At 37.7% G+C, this 18,039-nt stretch overlaps 1 protein-coding gene across 4 annotated transcripts; it reads right to left on the minus strand.

Annotated features, from left to right (window-relative positions):
• Positions 1-3,993: 3,993 nt before the first annotated feature.
• Positions 3,994-11,932, minus strand: LOC121320895 (C->U-editing enzyme APOBEC-1-like). Of its 4 annotated transcripts, none has more exons than XR_005950888.1 (3): positions 11,892-11,932; positions 5,986-6,022; positions 3,994-5,050 (listed from the first exon to the last, which is right to left on the minus strand). XR_005950888.1 is itself a non-coding variant. In XM_041259661.1 (3 exons), the coding sequence occupies exons 1-3, from the start codon at positions 7,055-7,057 to the stop codon at positions 4,872-4,874; spliced, it is 633 nt and encodes a 210-aa protein (XP_041115595.1). In that variant the 5' UTR covers positions 7,058-7,140; the 3' UTR covers positions 3,994-4,871. The 4 variants fall into 4 exon arrangements, 1 of the variants encoding a protein (XP_041115595.1); XR_005950887.1 differs by lacking the exon at positions 11,892-11,932 and adding an exon at positions 10,904-11,351; XR_005950889.1 differs by lacking the exon at positions 11,892-11,932 and adding an exon at positions 6,509-6,626.
• Between the last annotated feature and the right edge of the window lie 6,107 nt (positions 11,933-18,039).

The following is an 18,039-nucleotide window of genomic DNA, read 5'->3' on the forward strand; positions in this document are numbered from 1 at the left end:
GCCGATTGGGCAACGTTGTTTTTAGATTTTTCTGCGATTGGGTAATGTGGAAAAGCTTCCCGAGATGATTGGTTCATTCCTCACAGCCTCACAGCAGTGCGGGAAGCTGGTTGCGACGATGATGTAATGCCAAAATACTGCAAGTGAAAGCGCGGGAAATTAGCACACTTTAAAGGGAAATCTCTGAGTCAGTTGGTAGCTTTACTTCGTCAACACAACGTGTTTAACAGTTACACGGTAAAGAATGTGTGTTTGAAAACAAACTGTGGAGGTGCTTGTATGCTTTTGGTGACGTGATGACTACCTTCAAATTTAATTTCTATTTAAATATAGTAATGTGTTTGTGATGTCATTTACTACATAGTTAATGATGTAACGATCTAATGCTTTCTTTTGAAACCTCCGGGCTTCATAATATTGATTTATTTATCTACTTATTTTCCTTTATATTTCTGGGATGATCGTATATACTCCTATATAATTTATCTATAATCATATATATATATATATATATATATATATATATATAGATAAAGTATATTATAATTACCGAAGTTATCAAGACTCTGCAAAATTCAAATTGCAACCGGTCAGGAATGTTGGCTACTGCGTATTTGTTTATTTTTGGATAAATTATTAATGTAAAATACATTTTCACAGGGGAATGACATCCGGGTAAATGATGCTAGGTTGTCCTGTGTTGTGGTCTTTTTTAGTTCTGAGCCAGTGGGGGTGATGTAATTAAGGAGAATTCAAAATTCAAATTGCATTGCGGCCAGCAATCTGGACAATTATTGGGCTTTGCAGACATTCCAACTGATGGTCAGAAAGGAATGCTAAGTAGTGCATTTAACAGCAACACTTTCACATGTGCATTACGGTCCCTAGATTGACACGGTGGTCAGTTCATCCCTCAATTCAGCTATTAGGTCTAAGATTACCCGTGGAGTGAGATGATAAGGTCTTAGCACCGAATTCTCCGGAATCCCAAAGCTAGTATCCTTAGGGATCCAAACGTGTTGGCCTGCCTTCTCCTCAACAAGAGCCAGAGTGTCGCCTAGCATCAAGAAGTGTACCACAGCTAGCCCTCCAGACATTCCAACTGTGGTCTGAAAGGAACCAGAGGCTAAGTAATGCAGAGAACACAACACTTTCATATGTGCAGGGGTAGCTAGATTGTACGCGGTGGTAAAGTTCATCCCTCAGGTCAGCAATTAGGTGCAAGGCAAAATCCTTACAGTGAGACATTATAATGTTTGCACCCATCCTTAGTATCCAGATCCCACCCAATTCCATGCTCTTTTCTTCCTGAATGCATTTCAATATAAATTTAATGGACGACATTACCCACGGTTTCTCGATTAGACTATCGTCAACACGTCTTGTGTCGCTACTTGTGTTAAGAAATGCATGCGGCTAAAAACACTGGCCATGGGGGACATTTTAGTCCCTGAAATGCCCACGATTTGTGCTGACAATGACGTCGTAATACCCCCAAACTGTGGGCGTTTTATGGAAACGCGCAATAGAATGTAGGGCGGTCGCACACAACGAGTCGACGCAATAAAGTACAATTTTCAAGTACTACTCTAGACCGACCTGAGGACGAACGTGAATGTCCTCGTCCCAGAATCCCGCCTTGTTATAACCTTGTAACACAATGTAAACTTTGTATCAAAGATCCTACTATGGCACTCGTCGCATCTTTAATACAAATGTAAGACTAAAAAGAGCATGCTAAATCGGTCAGAAACGTAAGGTAATATTTTTGATCAGTTGAAAAGTTAAATAACACCGTTAAAATGCAAAAACCACTATCGAAAAAGATTACGTTTGGTTAATTGAAAACCTTATCAAGATACTAACTTTACGCTGTAAGGTGTATTGTTAAGATCTTCAGAAGGAACCTGCGGGACCGTAGTTGTAAGAGTCCCAAACCTAATTACGACCCAAAAATAAGGGATCTAAAGGGTGTTGTGTACCAGATTTGACTCGTGTTTTCACGAGAAGCAAAATATAATACCGGTTTCCGCGCGACCTTGATCCCCACGCCCCCACGACATCGTGAGGTACCGAAACGTTAAAAGCTCATGATGAGATCTGCTGGACCCAATGTCAAACCTTACAGGAGCAGGTCTTGGGGCGGACAATATTGGAACTTCCTTCATTGAAACTCCTTTCTAGGAAGATTACTGCACGCGTAGAAATTATTACATTATTTTATGTACGATTTTTTTAGCCAGTCTTTGCATTCCAGTTGTAAAAACTAGTCCCCTTTGCCAAAAAATTGCTGTTCAAAGTGTTACGTTTTTTGTGATAGCTTACTAATGCAAACCACAACTTCCTTTGAATATGTCTATTGATTGAAATGCGACCTTCCACTACGTCTTATTTTCCTAGAAGTCTACCTTGGACGCCCTGGCATCAACCACATTCATCAGGTTTGGACTAATGACCGGTTTTTTACCCCCTAAGTTTCCCACACACAAGGAGTTAACTGACACACAAAGTGCTTCTTCGTTTTATATTATGGGCCAGTACGCTTACATAATCGCATAACTGTAGGACACCACTTGAGGAAAGATTTTTTCTAATGTCCTAATAATATAATAATATTTTTTTACATATACTACTCAACATTAAAAGGGAATAGTGTTTAAACGAGAAGGTTTCACACTGTCAATTTACTGAAAACTTATTGTGTTAATATACATTTTAAACCGAAAGTGATGCCGAATAAAAGGCCTGCTTTGCTTCATGGCTAATTAGAATTGAGTTAACGTGAGGACCTGTACACTGCCAAAATGGGGCAATTCAACGTCGTGTTCCTCAATTACTGAGTGTGTCAAGTGCATTCCTGCGAATGTGGAGTCAAACCATGGTGATGTCAGGGAGTTTAGCACTAAAGTCACATTGCTAGCCTTTCACAACTATCCAACTGAGAAATGAACCTTTGAAATGAATGTATTAAAATTTTGGCACAGACGGCTTGCAGACATCTTCATAAACTCGTATGAGCACCGTCTTAAACCTTAACTCACTTGCCTCCTGACAACTGACACACCCAGAATGTTTTGAGATGGGCTTAGGATCCATTTCATATGGAGCATCAATGATCTACCTTTTTCACTAGAATCCACATCTTGTCTTGATTATACTACAGTGCTTGCCAGGGTCTGAAGGAACATTTCTACTCAGCAGGTTGCAGAACACGATAGATTGGAGTAGGACCTGTTGTGGTGTGGGCTGGAATCAGCATGGACACACAAGCACACCCTCCACCCCGTGAACACCAACCTCACTGCTGAGGTGAGATCTCCATTCAATCGTAAGAGCTTACACTGATGGAATGTACAATGTTGTCATTGTGTTTCATGGTAAGGTGGTACCACTTCCTGTTATCAGAATCAAATTATTTACTTTAGAACCTTCTTTTTGTTATGCTACGACAGGCTAAACTTTTTTAACCTCAGCCATTAAATAAAGGATACAGTACAAAACATCTTTGTTGGAAACTCTGATCCAAAGCAAAAGGTGTTTTAGTTTTATAGGATCAAATATTGCTATTTATAAAAAATGAAATAAACTTATATCACTCTATAATGACATTTGTCACCTTCAGTGGGCTTTAAAAACAGTCCTTAAAGTTTGTGAATAGCTGGAGTCCCAAAACTTTTTATTATAAATTGGCTGATGACACACATAATGGGAGGAGTCTTGTGTTCCAAGTTACATTGTAGGCAGTCAAGAACACAAGGAAGTGTCACATTTATTTAAACCAGTAGAACAGTCAGGAACCTATTTTTAAGAAAGATCAAATGCAAAGACATTATTTTGTCAGAGAGGAATATAATCATTTAAAGTGTTACAGAACACCCTGCAAATGTTTGCAAGCAATGCATTATGCATTACACCAGCATAGTTGCAGACATGTATGAGCTACTGTGTCTGAATACATGAGGTGCTATTGAATATTGAATGCAAATAGATAAGTCAGAGATTTTGTATTTTATTTTACCTTTGTTCAATCATTTGACACGTCAAGGTATGAAAACATGCCTCTACACCATTCATAAACTAGTAAGGATATGATTTTACATTGATATCAGAGGGCGGTCATAAGCATCACCTCTTCATTTCTAGAGCCCAAAGAAATGATGATTCATAATTAATTCCATTAAAAAAAAGATCAATAACAATATAAAACAGTTAACAAAAACCCTGCCATTATTCTTAAATTTGTTAAAAACTAATTATTTCCCAACCTAAATTACACTGCCAGTGATTTCCCTAATAATAAAGAGCAATGGTTTGTAGTAAAGGACTGAAATAGCTTTCTGCCACTGTGGTATATCATCTTCACAAAGTATTGTTGTGATATGGGGTCAGTGTAATACATGTATATCGAGTGTTTTCATCAGTGTCATAATACTATTTATAGTGTACTACAGAATCATATATGAATCATATATAATATTATACACCTGTCAAAAAGGAGTAGCCAGATTAAAGCAAGTTACATTTGCAAAACAATCACAGATCTCTCATTGATGGTCTGTTTTATCTGAATGTGTCCACACTGATCCACAGCCACAGGATTCTTAGAGCACTTGCAGTACTGGGCAATGGATCTGGCTTATGTTTAGGGGTAACCCTCACCAGAGATACAGTAGGTATGGTTCATGCAATTCAGAATGATTCTCCAGTACTGTAAATTATACAAATTCCATCTGTGGTTTATCCTGGGCTATCTGTTGATCTAGTCAGTCTCTTTTTCATTTGTGCAATTGATATCTAAAGGCAACACTGTGTATTACATGAACTTGACAATTACCATCCAAGCGGTGTGTATATGTTGGGGTCTTGTCTTTTTAATCTTCAAAAGAAAGCTTCCTTTTAACTCCTTTATGACTGCCAACCAATCCATCTTTAATGCTGTGTTTGTGTGGAGTTTCATTCTCAGGTAGCCTGTCTCTGTTGTTGTTGTCAGGGGTTAGGTTGTCCTCTATGGGATCTGTGTGAAGTGGACTGCTCTCCAGTGCAGCAATGTCTGGTGATAGAACAGAAGAATGAAATAGTGAAAAACATGACATGTAATACACAGCGTTACTTAAAAACTCAAAAATAATTGTTTTTAAAATCAGCCACTACAGAGAAAATATTGTACAGTAAATATTGGGCCATAATCACAAAGCTTTTGAAATAGTGTTTGAAAGTCTGTTTTTATTGAAATTCACATTTTTATTGATCTCTTAACATGTACAGAACCCCCAGCAGTGATAACAAGAAAACATTGCTGCATTCCATGTTGTTCATATAGCAGTATTTTCTTTTACATTCCCAAAAGTTTTATATTTTGTATACACGTCATATTCAAATGAACGAGGGAATGACTTTTGCCCCACTTTTACTCAGGAAAAAAGTCTGTCACTCTGACCCTTACGTTCTTATGGAAAAACAATCTGAGATGGGAGTTTACACAGCGGCTAACTGGGTGTAATAAATGTTTCAACTTTATCTCGGTTTTAAATATTTAATATATGGCCATATATAACATGATATGGCTGTTTTAAATGATATCGAAAACGAGTGACTTGTTAATCTTTTCTGTATTTATTAGCAATGTTTTTTAATCTTGCGTGGTCTCTGTAGTGCAGGCAGAACAAGTGGAATAAGATAGGTAACACAAAAACACAGCATGAGCAACTTTACACTGAAACATTACTTCTACTGTGTACTCTGTTTCTGCAGTTGCATTCGCCTGATTCGGCATTGGATTGGCATACAGAAATAAGCTCCTAGATTAAAAAAAAATAAAAAAATTCTGCTGTATGCTGCTGTGAATGGGAACCTCTGTCACATCTATAATCATGATATGAAACCCCAATGAAAGTGAATGTCAGACAGAGGGTAATATATTAAACATACTGCATTTACTAATGAAAGAAGACTAGTGTAATTGTGTCCATCCATTACAATACACACCTGCAGAGACGTTTCCCGGGTTGGCATTTGTCTCGCACTTAAAAAAAAAAAAAAAAGGATAAAATGTTAGATTGCTAGAGCAAATATATTTTGTAATTATAAACCATAATATTTTGGAGAGGCAGTGAAATGGGTCCTAGAATGCAGTCAATGTAAATGAATGAATAAATTAAACAAAAAAATGACTGCTACACTGTAGAAAATACTTTAGAAGAAACTTGTTTTAAAATAATAAAAAAGCATTACTAAAAAGGCCTGCTTCAATTCACTATTCTCCCATGCTTTTCCCATGGTGGTACTAGCCATTAACCACAGTTTACCTCGATTTGCCATGGGCTTTACAATGTTTACCTACGCTTTACCACACAGAACTTATTTTTCTGTGATAAACAAGTCCGGCTTACACCTGCTCACTCACTGAACCAGATTTACTCCAGTGTCATATTCAGATGCCTACACATCACACAGAGCACACAACATTGCAAAAAGAGAATTCCCAGCAGGAAGCAAGCCACAGATGTACCTGATTCAAAATCGCTTCCAGAGCACAAGAATAGGTTACACTAATTTTTTCCAGATCAGGCCACCCTTCAAACTTCTTCAGCTCATTGACAAACAAATAAAAACAGTCATGAAAATCCTCCTTGTCCATCACCTTTATAGACACCCCTAGGTGCTTGAGCTGCTGCAGACCTTTTTGATTGCTAGAGTTCTCAGGGAAATATAGTTTTGAGGCTCTTACATGTAGACCAATTCTTTCGTCTGATTTCAGAAAGTTAGCCAAGCTTTCACAGCACTTATAACAAGGGCTGAATGACATATACAATGTCAGTTTGTACTTTTGAACTGTGTCTGGATGGTTTTCTTTAAAGAAACGTGCCACTTCTTTCAACATGATGCTTTCTGCATGGCTTTGGCATGGGTCATTGTACGTATATCCCCAAAGATCCCAAAGCGTCTTGTTTTCCCGATTCAGACTGAAACAAAGCAATGTTTTAGAATTTTTGGTAGTGTTATTAAATTCTCTGTAAAATTCATACTCTGGTAACCTTTTCTTCAATGTTAAAGGCATTTTCTTTAGATGGAGCAAGATTTCTTTCTTTTTCTCTCTTCATTGAACCACTGAAAAATGAGTTTGTGAGACACGTCATTAGTACAAAGAACACTTAGTATTGTTATACTGCATGTTAACACTGCTTCCAATTACAGCAGAATGATATGCAACTTAGCTGTCAGCAGCTGCTCTGGTCACTTCACACTGCTGTTTTGCCAGTTTTAATTTGACTTAAAAATTTAATTTGGATGCAATGTGTGTGAATATAGTGTATGTATGAATTGCATTATGTTAAAGTCTGCAGAGTGTATGTGAACTGTCTTCTTGCTGTCTTGTGTGATTTTAATTTTTTTTAAATATTCTTTTCTAATTGGTGCACATGTGTCTTTCGACAGCATACATATTTAAAAAAAAAAAAAATTAAGTTGACATTAATACCTCTTAAAAAAAGAAACAGTGATTTATTTGATTACATTATTTTTCTCTACATTATCACATTTTATAAAACTATTCTTGTTCGCTGTAGAATCATAATGACCCTACGTCATTTTGTTCCACCACTCACTGTATATTTCACACAAAGCGGATTTAAAATTCTGTACTCTGCTACAGCCGACACAAGAGTAATGTTGTATATAGTACTTTAAATTATTTTTTTAACTTACCTTATGTTACATAAACAGGTTTGACACTCGCATTACATGAAGCTTGTGCAAATATGAAAGCTTTTTATGGGCTTCCTTATCAGGAGTGCCCAGCCGTTTAAAGTCCAAGCCAAGTTTCAAGAAACCATTGGGGTAACCTTGGTCAACACCAAACAAATAGGCACAACTATAAATCCGATGGGGGCCAAGGTTGCCCCAATTGTTTCTTCTAACTTGGCTTGTGTTTTTGATGCATGTTCGATCCACTTTTAGTTTGCCTGAAAACCACAAGCAAACTTGGCTTGTGTTTATGATATCTCCACTTTAAATGGCTGGGCATGTTTGATAACTTGCCGTTTTTTCACATTTCCAATTGTTTTTGTTTCAGGTATCACTTCTTTTTTCACTTAATGGATACGTATATAGTTTTCGTGTGTGTAAAAGCATTTGAAATGCAAAGTATATTATTATATATAATATATATATATATATATATATATATATATATATATATGTATATATAGTGTGTGCACATTAGTTATGTGTGCAAAAGTATGTATGTTCAATGAAAGTGTCATTCATATCAACTACATTTTTTTCACATTAAAAATGTGTTTGTTACACATAAATAAAATAAATTTTTTCTTTTTTTTTTTGCAATGTATAAACCCTGTGGGAATAGAACCTAGGACATGACTCCAAATACAGCTTGCAATGCAGACGCCCTAGCTTTCATGTCACAATGTTTGTACTTCCATTTCACAACATCTGCGAGTATCTAGTATATCCAGTATAACAATCCTGATAGGATTCCGGAACAATCGGTTCTGGAAGGTTGCGTTTACACTTGTATCAAACAGCAGGGGGTGCTTCACTCAGGAAGAGTCTGAGCATGCATACTTTGTAAACTAAAGCTGTGCTGACACTGTGATGTAATGATGACATCATCGAGTACCATCATTTGAAAATACGGATTAACCTGTTTTATATCACCTCACAACCTAAACCTCTGGGTGGGTTTAGGATCCCTCATGTCCTCTGTGTTCATCGTCTGCAACATTAAGGCACATTTTGACAGGATGTAAGGTGAGTCTTAGCTAAGGATGATTTACTTGGCACCATGACCACGTGCTACACTGTTTGGCCTTACCATTGCGTAACATGACCAGTTCTATCAAAGCATTACACACAAAAGACAACATTCCTCCATCCAGGACAGCAACCACCAAGAAAAGGTATTAAAACCAAGCCTCGCCCAGGACAACTAGAAGCTGCTAGAGACTGGAAAATGCAGGCAGATGTTGGTCAACGGCTTATTTTTCCACCTGAGATTGCCACCACTAATCTTAGACCAGACACTGTCTTGTGGTCTGGATCAGCACACCTTGTTCATCTGGTTTAACAGCGGGAGGATGCTCAACTGGCTGCTGAAGCAGAACAACGAAGATGGAGAGTCTGGGTTTACCCAGTGGATGTGGGTTGTCGAGGATTTGTGGCACAATCCACAGCCCGGTTTCTCAGAGATGTTGGATTCAGTGGCCAAGAGTTGTGTTGCACAGCGAAGAACTTATCTGAAGCAACAGAAAGGAGCAGCAACTGGCTGTGGTTGAGACAGAAAGAGTCTGCCTGGGAATCTGAAGCACAACAGATGGAAAGCAATGCCGATGTACGGGTAAGTAAGCTGGACTGAGCTGAGTAGGGATGGAGGGGGGTGATGCTGGGACGCCAGAATCACTGTTTTGAGCCCTCTTGAGGTGTCGTGGGCTAGTCGAAGAAACACAGAGGACGGAAGGTGCCCACTTGAAGACCGCAGAGATGTACCCTACTTAGTTCAATCCAGACGGTTGTCATGCTGATGTGCTGGGAAAACTGCACTGTGGTTGATCCCGGAGCCAACATTACAGCCTTTGTATGTGCTGATGCGCTGGGGAGGCAAAATAAGCTGATCCCTGGAGCCAGCATTACACTTCAGCAATCAACACCACACAGAAGGACAGCTACATCATCAGATGAAAAGCAACGCAAATTGAGATGCAGATGGATCACATTAGTTTACTGTAAAGCTACATCTTAGTTGGCGCTTATCTTGGCAAGAGCCGAGTTCAAATCAGCATGAAGTTTTAACATCGACTCTTATGTAATGGAAATCATATTATACTATAGAATAATTTTACCTTCACTGTCATGTTTACATTGTTATTACATTATTATATAGAACAATCTTACCTTTACTGGTCTGTTTACATTGTTCTTATATCTACTCTCTACTCTCACGTAATGGTAATCACTTTGCTTAGATGGTACTACTTGGAAGTTGAACATATTTTCTTGTTTGTGTTTAAAAAGTGTGGGTAAGCACACTGTGATGCGTTGCTTGCTTGGCGTGCAGTGCCTGCAGCCTGTTGTGTATTTTCTTCAATCTAGTCGGAATATTTCCTCAGCGCGTTTACACTAGCAAAGTATACTGGAATCCGTTCACTTGTTCTCTCAGTCCGGAATATGAACTCAACTGGAGATAACAGGGCGGATTCTGGAATGCGTTTGCTAGCGTTTACACTACTGAAATATTCCGGAATACGTCCTCTTAACGCTTAGTGTAAACGCACCTAATGTCTGCACAGTGTATGCGTTTCTATATACAGCGCGAGGATGACCGGGCGAATTATTTATTTCCGAAACCAAGCCTCATACAAATGCCTTGTTCTTCCCACTGGAGGGCGCGCTTTACTGGTATTTCAGACCTGCAGGGTACAAACACTTCAGTGTCACGGTAAATACATTAGCCGTGAAATAAGTTAACGTTTACCTTTTTTAGCCTTTCTACGCATGGGCGAATCTTAGAGCTTAAAGACAAGGATAAGCGGTCGACTTTCTGTCTGTGTACTTTTATTCTGGACAGACTTTTTTTTTTTTTAAATATGCTTCTAATTGGTTTTAAGTGCACACGCGTCTTTTGATAGCATGCACATTAAAAAAAAAAATAATAATAATAAGTTGACGTTAAAAGAAACGCTGGTTTATTTGATTACATTATTTTTCTGTACATTATCACATTTTATAAAACTATTCTTGTTCGCTGTAGAATCATAATGACCCTACGTCTTTTTGTTCCACCATTCACTGTATATTTCACACAAAGCGGATTTAAAATTCTGTACTCTGCTACTGCCGACACAAGAGTAATGTTGTATATCGTACTTTAAATTATTTTTTAACTTACCTTATGTTACGTAAACATGTTTGACACTCGCATTACATCATGCTTGTGCAAATATGAAAGTTCGTAGTTTACAGCACTTAGCAGCAGCAGATGTTAATGAAATCAGATAATGTGGTCCAAAATAACCTTCACTGTGATTGCTAGCCCCTTGACGTGGACTCAAATATTGGTATGCAGATAGACATGACATAGCGCAGCTTGTTTGTCCGTTTAATATGCTTCTAACTGTTAATGATTACCCGTATGGAAAATGTTGTTGTCTAAGGCTGGTCAAGTCATTCACCGAGTTATAAAGTCTGAGCCCCAGGCAAAATATATTCAGTTGGGTGAGCCTCAGCGATGTAGAGAACAAATGGCAGCCGTCCAGATATGCAGCCTTGAAGGACCCCAGGCTTGACAAGAGTTTGGGGAATTTGACATTTCCATTTTCTCACTGTACAGATTCAGCAGGACTGGCAGTATAACAAACACAAACTTTATTTATTGTTTTAATTGTATTGCCAAAACACATTTCCTCAAGTCCTCGCAATATTGTCTTACTCTACACCAATATATATACGAAGTAATGCAGCATTGGTAATAAAAACTTGTATTTAAGATTTTGTAATATTCTTTTTAGATTCTGAAGCTGCAGGTCGATATGCAGAATGGCTCATTTTAAACACAGGAAGCATTTTTGGTACTCTTAAATTCTAAGGAAGTTCCAAGCTCACCAATGCCTCAATCACAATATAAACAAACTTACCATTTTACTTTAAACATTACAAATACGTATGTGTAGTTTATATATATATATATATATCTCTGTCACTCGACAGAGCTCGTCGATACGACGATGCCACTGCAGTTGAGTCCGGAGCTGTAGGCGAGGGCACTAACAAAAGTCAGGGAAATCTTCCGCATCGAGAGGGCCCTGTTAGAAAACGATTTATTTCTTTATTTTCTCTTTTAAAAAAAAAACAACAACAACTTTAAAACCTATATTTACCTTGAACTTCTGATATTTCGCCAGGTAACATTCCGCAGAGGAAAATAGTCCCGAACGTAATAGAATAGAAAAACGACAGACACGTAGATAAAACGTTATTCTTATTATTATAATGATTATTATTGCTCACATATTTATTTATTGGGGTCCCACTCTTATTATAATTTATCTGGACATGTACAATTGTTCAGCAGTCCGTATCGAGTCTGACTCGAAACTTGTTGTTGGAGGCGGGGCGTCATTCAAGCAAGCAGGGCGTGGATTGGCTGGTGCTGAAAAACTGAAACACTGTGGGGAGTTTGATTGGCTGGATTTGAGGGCGGGTGTTGTTTGGATCCAGCTGATGACAGAATTGTGACCAATCGTGTGTTTCCTGTTGATTTGATGTCCAGTAGCTGCGAAATGAGCCTTCGTTACGTCCTAAGTGTAAATCAAACAGTTCTCCGACAGCATTCAAAATATGTGTTTTTCCGCAGCAAACGGATACTTAGTATGTAGTGGTCAGTGCATGAAAGTTAGGTATGATTGTAGGCTGATGAGTTATAAAAAAAAAAAAAAAAAAAAAAAAGTATCCTCATAGTTCCGACTCGCGAAAGCGAGAAAGGAGAGAGAAGCGAATCGGAGCTAAGAAGCAGGAACCCTATCTTAAAGTATTTCGCAAGTGTTGTACATAGAGACACACAACGCGCTTGCACAAAGACAAAGGTCGTTGACCTGCTATACAAAAAATAAACTTTAAACTGTTTTTGGGACAATATGCATCGCCATTGGGATCTTTTGCACACTGACTGTTGCTGAGTGAGAACGCTTTCAAAGTAAACTTTCGATCATCAAAAATGTACAAAATCTGTTTTATTGACATAGATGTTTGTGTATTCTGTTAGAATAATGAGGTATTGCTACACTATAACAACACATTTCTGCAACACCTAATGGCATTTAGCGTTTATTATCTAAACACATTGGTGTCTAGGAAAAAAACAAACAAACAAAAACAACAAAACACTAAGCATAAGAAAATAATTTAAGAAAGGAAACAATTGAAATGTGTATGTGTTTAATCTTTGATGTTGCATGTTAATGATATTCCTCTCAAAACGTTAAAATTAGTGAACGTTTTATTGTTTCTCAAAATAAAGCACAGTAGCACACGCAACATATTACAATAAACTAGTTGGGCATTATCAAAACACATCGTATGTTCACAATCTGAACAGCGAGTTTTATTTTGAAACAGTAGGTTACTGTATTTGAATCAAGATGAATATATGTTTTTGTTCACGGGTGACAAGCGAGGTTTTGTTAAAATACAAAGAAAATACATTATAAAATTAGAAGGTTGTTAACAAGGTAAATTCTGTTAATGTGCGCTAGCTGAATTGAGGGGGCGGGTGGCTTCTCACTTGTCCCGGGCCCTGCAAGTGAAGCACACAGTTCGTCATGAACGTCATTTATTCTTCAGAAGCTGAAAGTTAACACTTTGTGGAGAATCGGTAACTTTCTCAGTATATTATTCCTCCTTCACGTCACATTAATGCAAACTACTGTAGATCGCATGTGGCACGTGTGCAATGGGAAAAGTAGTTTGAGATTTTTAACTTATATTCTATTCAGTCTCGTAACCTCAGGTACCCTCCATTAACTAGTAAGACACTGCCTAAGCTGTGTATGGACCTTACGGAACTGAGATTTCATACCGGCAATCGTCATCTAAGAAAACAACCACTAGATGGCACACTCCCACCTTACTGAAATCCCCCTGTACTATATATATATATATATATATATATATATATATATATATATATATATATATATATTATATATTATACGTTATATAAGCTCAGCTTATATGTAAATTAGTAATTATTCAGCTCAGCTTTCATGTAATAAGTAACTTTATAATTTAAATTCTAAAGTTTGAGGAGGGGAAACCAAAAGATAGTTACACAAGAATGGATAATTTTTATATCATTTTTTGAAGCCAATTAATGTTTAAACTTGCTGGTGTAAAAACACAGCAGGACCGGATAGCCAATGGAATGCTGAGAGAAAGGGGTAACTATTCTGTCTGCTGTGACAGTAAGAATGCCAGACTCTGTGGGTTAAATCACCACTAGCTGCCCTTTTCTATCAGATTGTGTGGTGTAAGTTCAAGAAATTAATTATGAACACTACATTCACAAATTAAATTTTTTTGTTCTGGAGGTGTTCTGCTAATCACCCAGCATAATTACCTGCTTCTCTTCTGGCAACACCACTGCAATGCCTCTTTCTAGTTTTTCCTGGATGACAGATTGTGAATACACTTCCATGGACTGAGTGTAAGCAACAGCCTGTGAGGTACTGAACTGTGGGGCAGCGCTGTTAACAGGGCACAAGGCACAGTTTGATATTTTCCAATCCACTTCAAAGACCTGCCAAAAATACTTATTAATTTCATGAAAATAGCCAGAGCCACATGTTACCCAGACCAGATAATTTTAAAACCAGCATGGATATTTAGGTAATTATGCCTTTGATTGGCTGAAATGGTGGCCATGCTTCACGCTGATAAGACAGATGCTTAAGGCAGTGGTATGACTTCACTCAAAGAGCAGCTGATCAACTTACTGCAGCTGCAACCTGGGATATAAAGGGTTATTTAATTCATATCTTGATCAGATTATATGGGATGCCAATAGGTTTGCTGATGATAGGCTACCGTTTTTCTGTCTGTATTGAATTCTTGCTCTTCAAGTGAAACTTGTACATTAATCCTCTGGAGGGGTCCTGCATGTTAACTGTATGATGCTAAGGGGTTGAAAACATCACAAACTACTGCCTGAACCTACATAACTGTATATTATAGATGTAGGTCGTGGATGCAAAGCATAACCCTAATATATACACTTTTACATTCATACCTTTTTTATTGATGTAAAAGATATTCACGCTGTAAAAAATAGCTCATACATTTTAATGAAATCCTGTACTAGAGGAAAATGAATCTCAATTGGTTTGAGAGTGTGCTGGTTACCAGCAGGGAACTTGGCAGGCAGACATTCACCAAACTTGCAAATTATGTTTTCTGACGAAACTTGGGACCTGAGAGGTGAACAGAGTTAGATCATTTACATTTTTTCCTCGCTGTTATTACTGCTCCAAAAATCAGCTTCTCCAGTCCCAGTGCACGCCCATGGAAATCTCATAGCTGTGAGACGTCTTGGTCAGCCCATGCCAGCCAGTTGTTGATGCAAACACTGCTGTTTAGGGACCCCAGAGCTTGGATGATACTGGAGGGAGTCAGGAGCTTCAGATGCCTCACTCTCCTTTTGTGGTTCCATTGAGAAATGCTGTGGAAAAGAAATACACAAAACTGTGGTAGTACACTTTGAAGATCAAAAACTTTCTCCTTCATAACACTTTGGTGTATCCCAACCAGGCAAACGCCTTCATTTTGTTAAGCAGTTTTAATTGGCTAGTGAGGCAATTCAGGAATCAGTAAAAGCAAGTTTTCTGGTTGGGAGCTAGAACACACAAAAAGGTTTATTGTTAGTTATCAGTACCTGTTAAAACTCAGTATATGTTTACAGAAATTCAAATTTAACAGTAAATGTCACTGTAGACACTGAAGTAGCACTTTTTAAACTACTGTAGAATTATCACAACCTTTTAACCTCTACCAACAAATTGAATTGTGTAAGATACCAGGATCAGGTCAGTGTTGCCTGTGTTGCCATGGACACCACTAAACCTTGGGTTGTTCAGATTTGGAGGGCCCTGTGTGGTAGTTTGTTGCAGTTTGTTATATTGTCTGTGTAGGTGTTGAGAGTGGGAGAGATATGGGGAAGTAGAGAAAGACAGCATGCATTTTTATCATTTTCTATTATAAGATTTAAAAAAAATATGGAAATAATACAAATTGTTAGTATTGACTAGCCTCACTTATGGGCTAACTTGGAGTTTCCTTAACATCATCAAAAATAAATTACTGTAAAAATTTTAATAGCTAAAACAGATTAAAAAAAAACAAACAACAAAAAAAAACTATTGTGGAAAAGTAAAGCGAGTACAAAAAGAAACCAGCTTACAAGCTGTCAGGGTTTTACATTTCTCTGCTCGGTTTTCTATGTTTCATTCCTCACCTCCACCAGGAGACCCCTGCTTGTTTTGCAGAATGGATTAGCTGCTGGCACTTACTGGGACGATTGCCTGCAACGCCCACTGATGATCAGCAGCCAGTTGCAAGGCTGAGAAAGAAACTCTATCCTGCTTTTCACCAACATCATTGCCTGCACTGCATGAAAACAAGCCCCAGCCCACGCCCTCACTGAGAGACAAATGCTTGGATTTGACCTTACTTTGGCAAACCTCCCACGAGATGCAATCGGTGCAGTTAAACTCAAGCGAAAGTGCAAATAACAGAAGAAGTTTGCTTGATAGAAGATGGAACATTACTTCTTCACATTACACGCAAACTGGGGTTCCTGTCCTCTATTCCATTTGCTTCGCTGCAAACATTAATTTACTACAAAATTTGCAAGTAGGTCATGCACAATGTTTCAGAGAGATGAAGCAATAGACTTTTGCATACAACATTTAAAGGGGTTTACCTCATCAGTGTCTTTGGGGTCAATAAAGTAACTGACTGCAAAGTATGTCAGTAATTTAGGGAATAAGCTAGTTGGTTATTAATAGGAATGCAAAAGATCAGCCCAGTAAAAAGCAGTATGCTGCAGCTGATGTCATTAATGGAGTTGATCGCTATGTGTTGTGGCATACAGAACAAGAAACTGCCGCTCTGATTGGCTTAAAGTTCAGAACACTATAATATACACTGGCATACTTTAACGTTGCAAGAAATCCTAGAGTGCTACAATGCTGTTTGGGAATAGGAACCATGCCACTAAGTGTACTGAGAAAAATTTCTCTAATTTGATGGTGAACTGAGGCAAAGAAAAAAAGTAAACTAATGTGTCTTGAATTTTACTCCATGTCTCACTCCTACCCCATTAAAAACTATTCCACTTCTTATTTCATGATAAATATGTACAGCCTGGCAGTGCATTAAAACTCTCAGCCAACTAAAGCGTCTATGTCTCAACAGACCTTTAGTTCTATACCTGACTGACCACACAATGGCTACACTCACTAACTTCACTGCAAGAATGGACAGAACAGGATTCCACTTTGCAACTGCTCGGTGAGTTGATACAATTCTCTAAGGCTGCTTTCTCTTTAAATAGCTACTTAATGGTGTTGTTTATAGCCTGTTTGTGCATTTGAAGTTGAGCACAGAGCCACACTCTAATTACACTATGTAACTCAATTTTTGTTCCTGGGTAGTAAATGTTATTTCCTAATTGCTTATGGCTCAAAAGTATAGAACATGGCTATTGTTCCCCACAAACTTTGCTTTTGTGACCAGGACAGTGATATTTCAAAATATCACTATTTCCAATGGGAAAACGGGCAAATGTGTGTCTTTTCGTTCACATAAAGTCAGAAAAAAAACAACATATAAATCCAAATTAACATGTATTTATACTAAAGTAATACAAAAATGACTACAAAAGATTTAGAAGTCAGTAGTTTTTCGAGATTTATGATTATACTGTATTTATAGTCTAATCATAAATCTCAAAAAACTACTCACTTCTAAATCTTTTTTCAAATGACTTATTTTTGCTGCAGGTGTTGATTACAATACAGTTTTAATACAGTTTGTTTTCAATATACGATAAACATATACGTCACTGTGTTCTATTTTTATGATGGAACTTTTTAATACTTTACAGCAGCTTGCATGTAAACCTTCCAAAAATTTCATTTACCATAATGATATTAAGAAGATGGAAATCAGATGCAGGACAGATATATGTGTGTGATATGGGTTAGGGTTAAGGGTCATGGTAACCAAAGACCCAAGCCAAGTCACTGATAATGTCCTGTGTAGCTGTGAGGTTTTCTGTTAATTATCATGTGCTAGGCCAATGGTGGAGCTCAGTAAGAACATGCTTTTTAAAAAATCATATGGTGTGTTATTTGTGAGTCACCTCCTTAACATGTTTTCCCCCCAAGAAATTGTTCACTCAATGGGTTAGCAAATCAACAATGAGATGAAAGATTTGATGTAATTACGATGAAATACTGGCAGTGTTTTGAT

This window comes from Polyodon spathula, chromosome 9 (genome assembly GCF_017654505.1).
Source record: "Polyodon spathula isolate WHYD16114869_AA chromosome 9, ASM1765450v1, whole genome shotgun sequence".
NCBI classification, from domain to species: Eukaryota; Metazoa; Chordata; class Actinopteri; order Acipenseriformes; family Polyodontidae; genus Polyodon; species Polyodon spathula.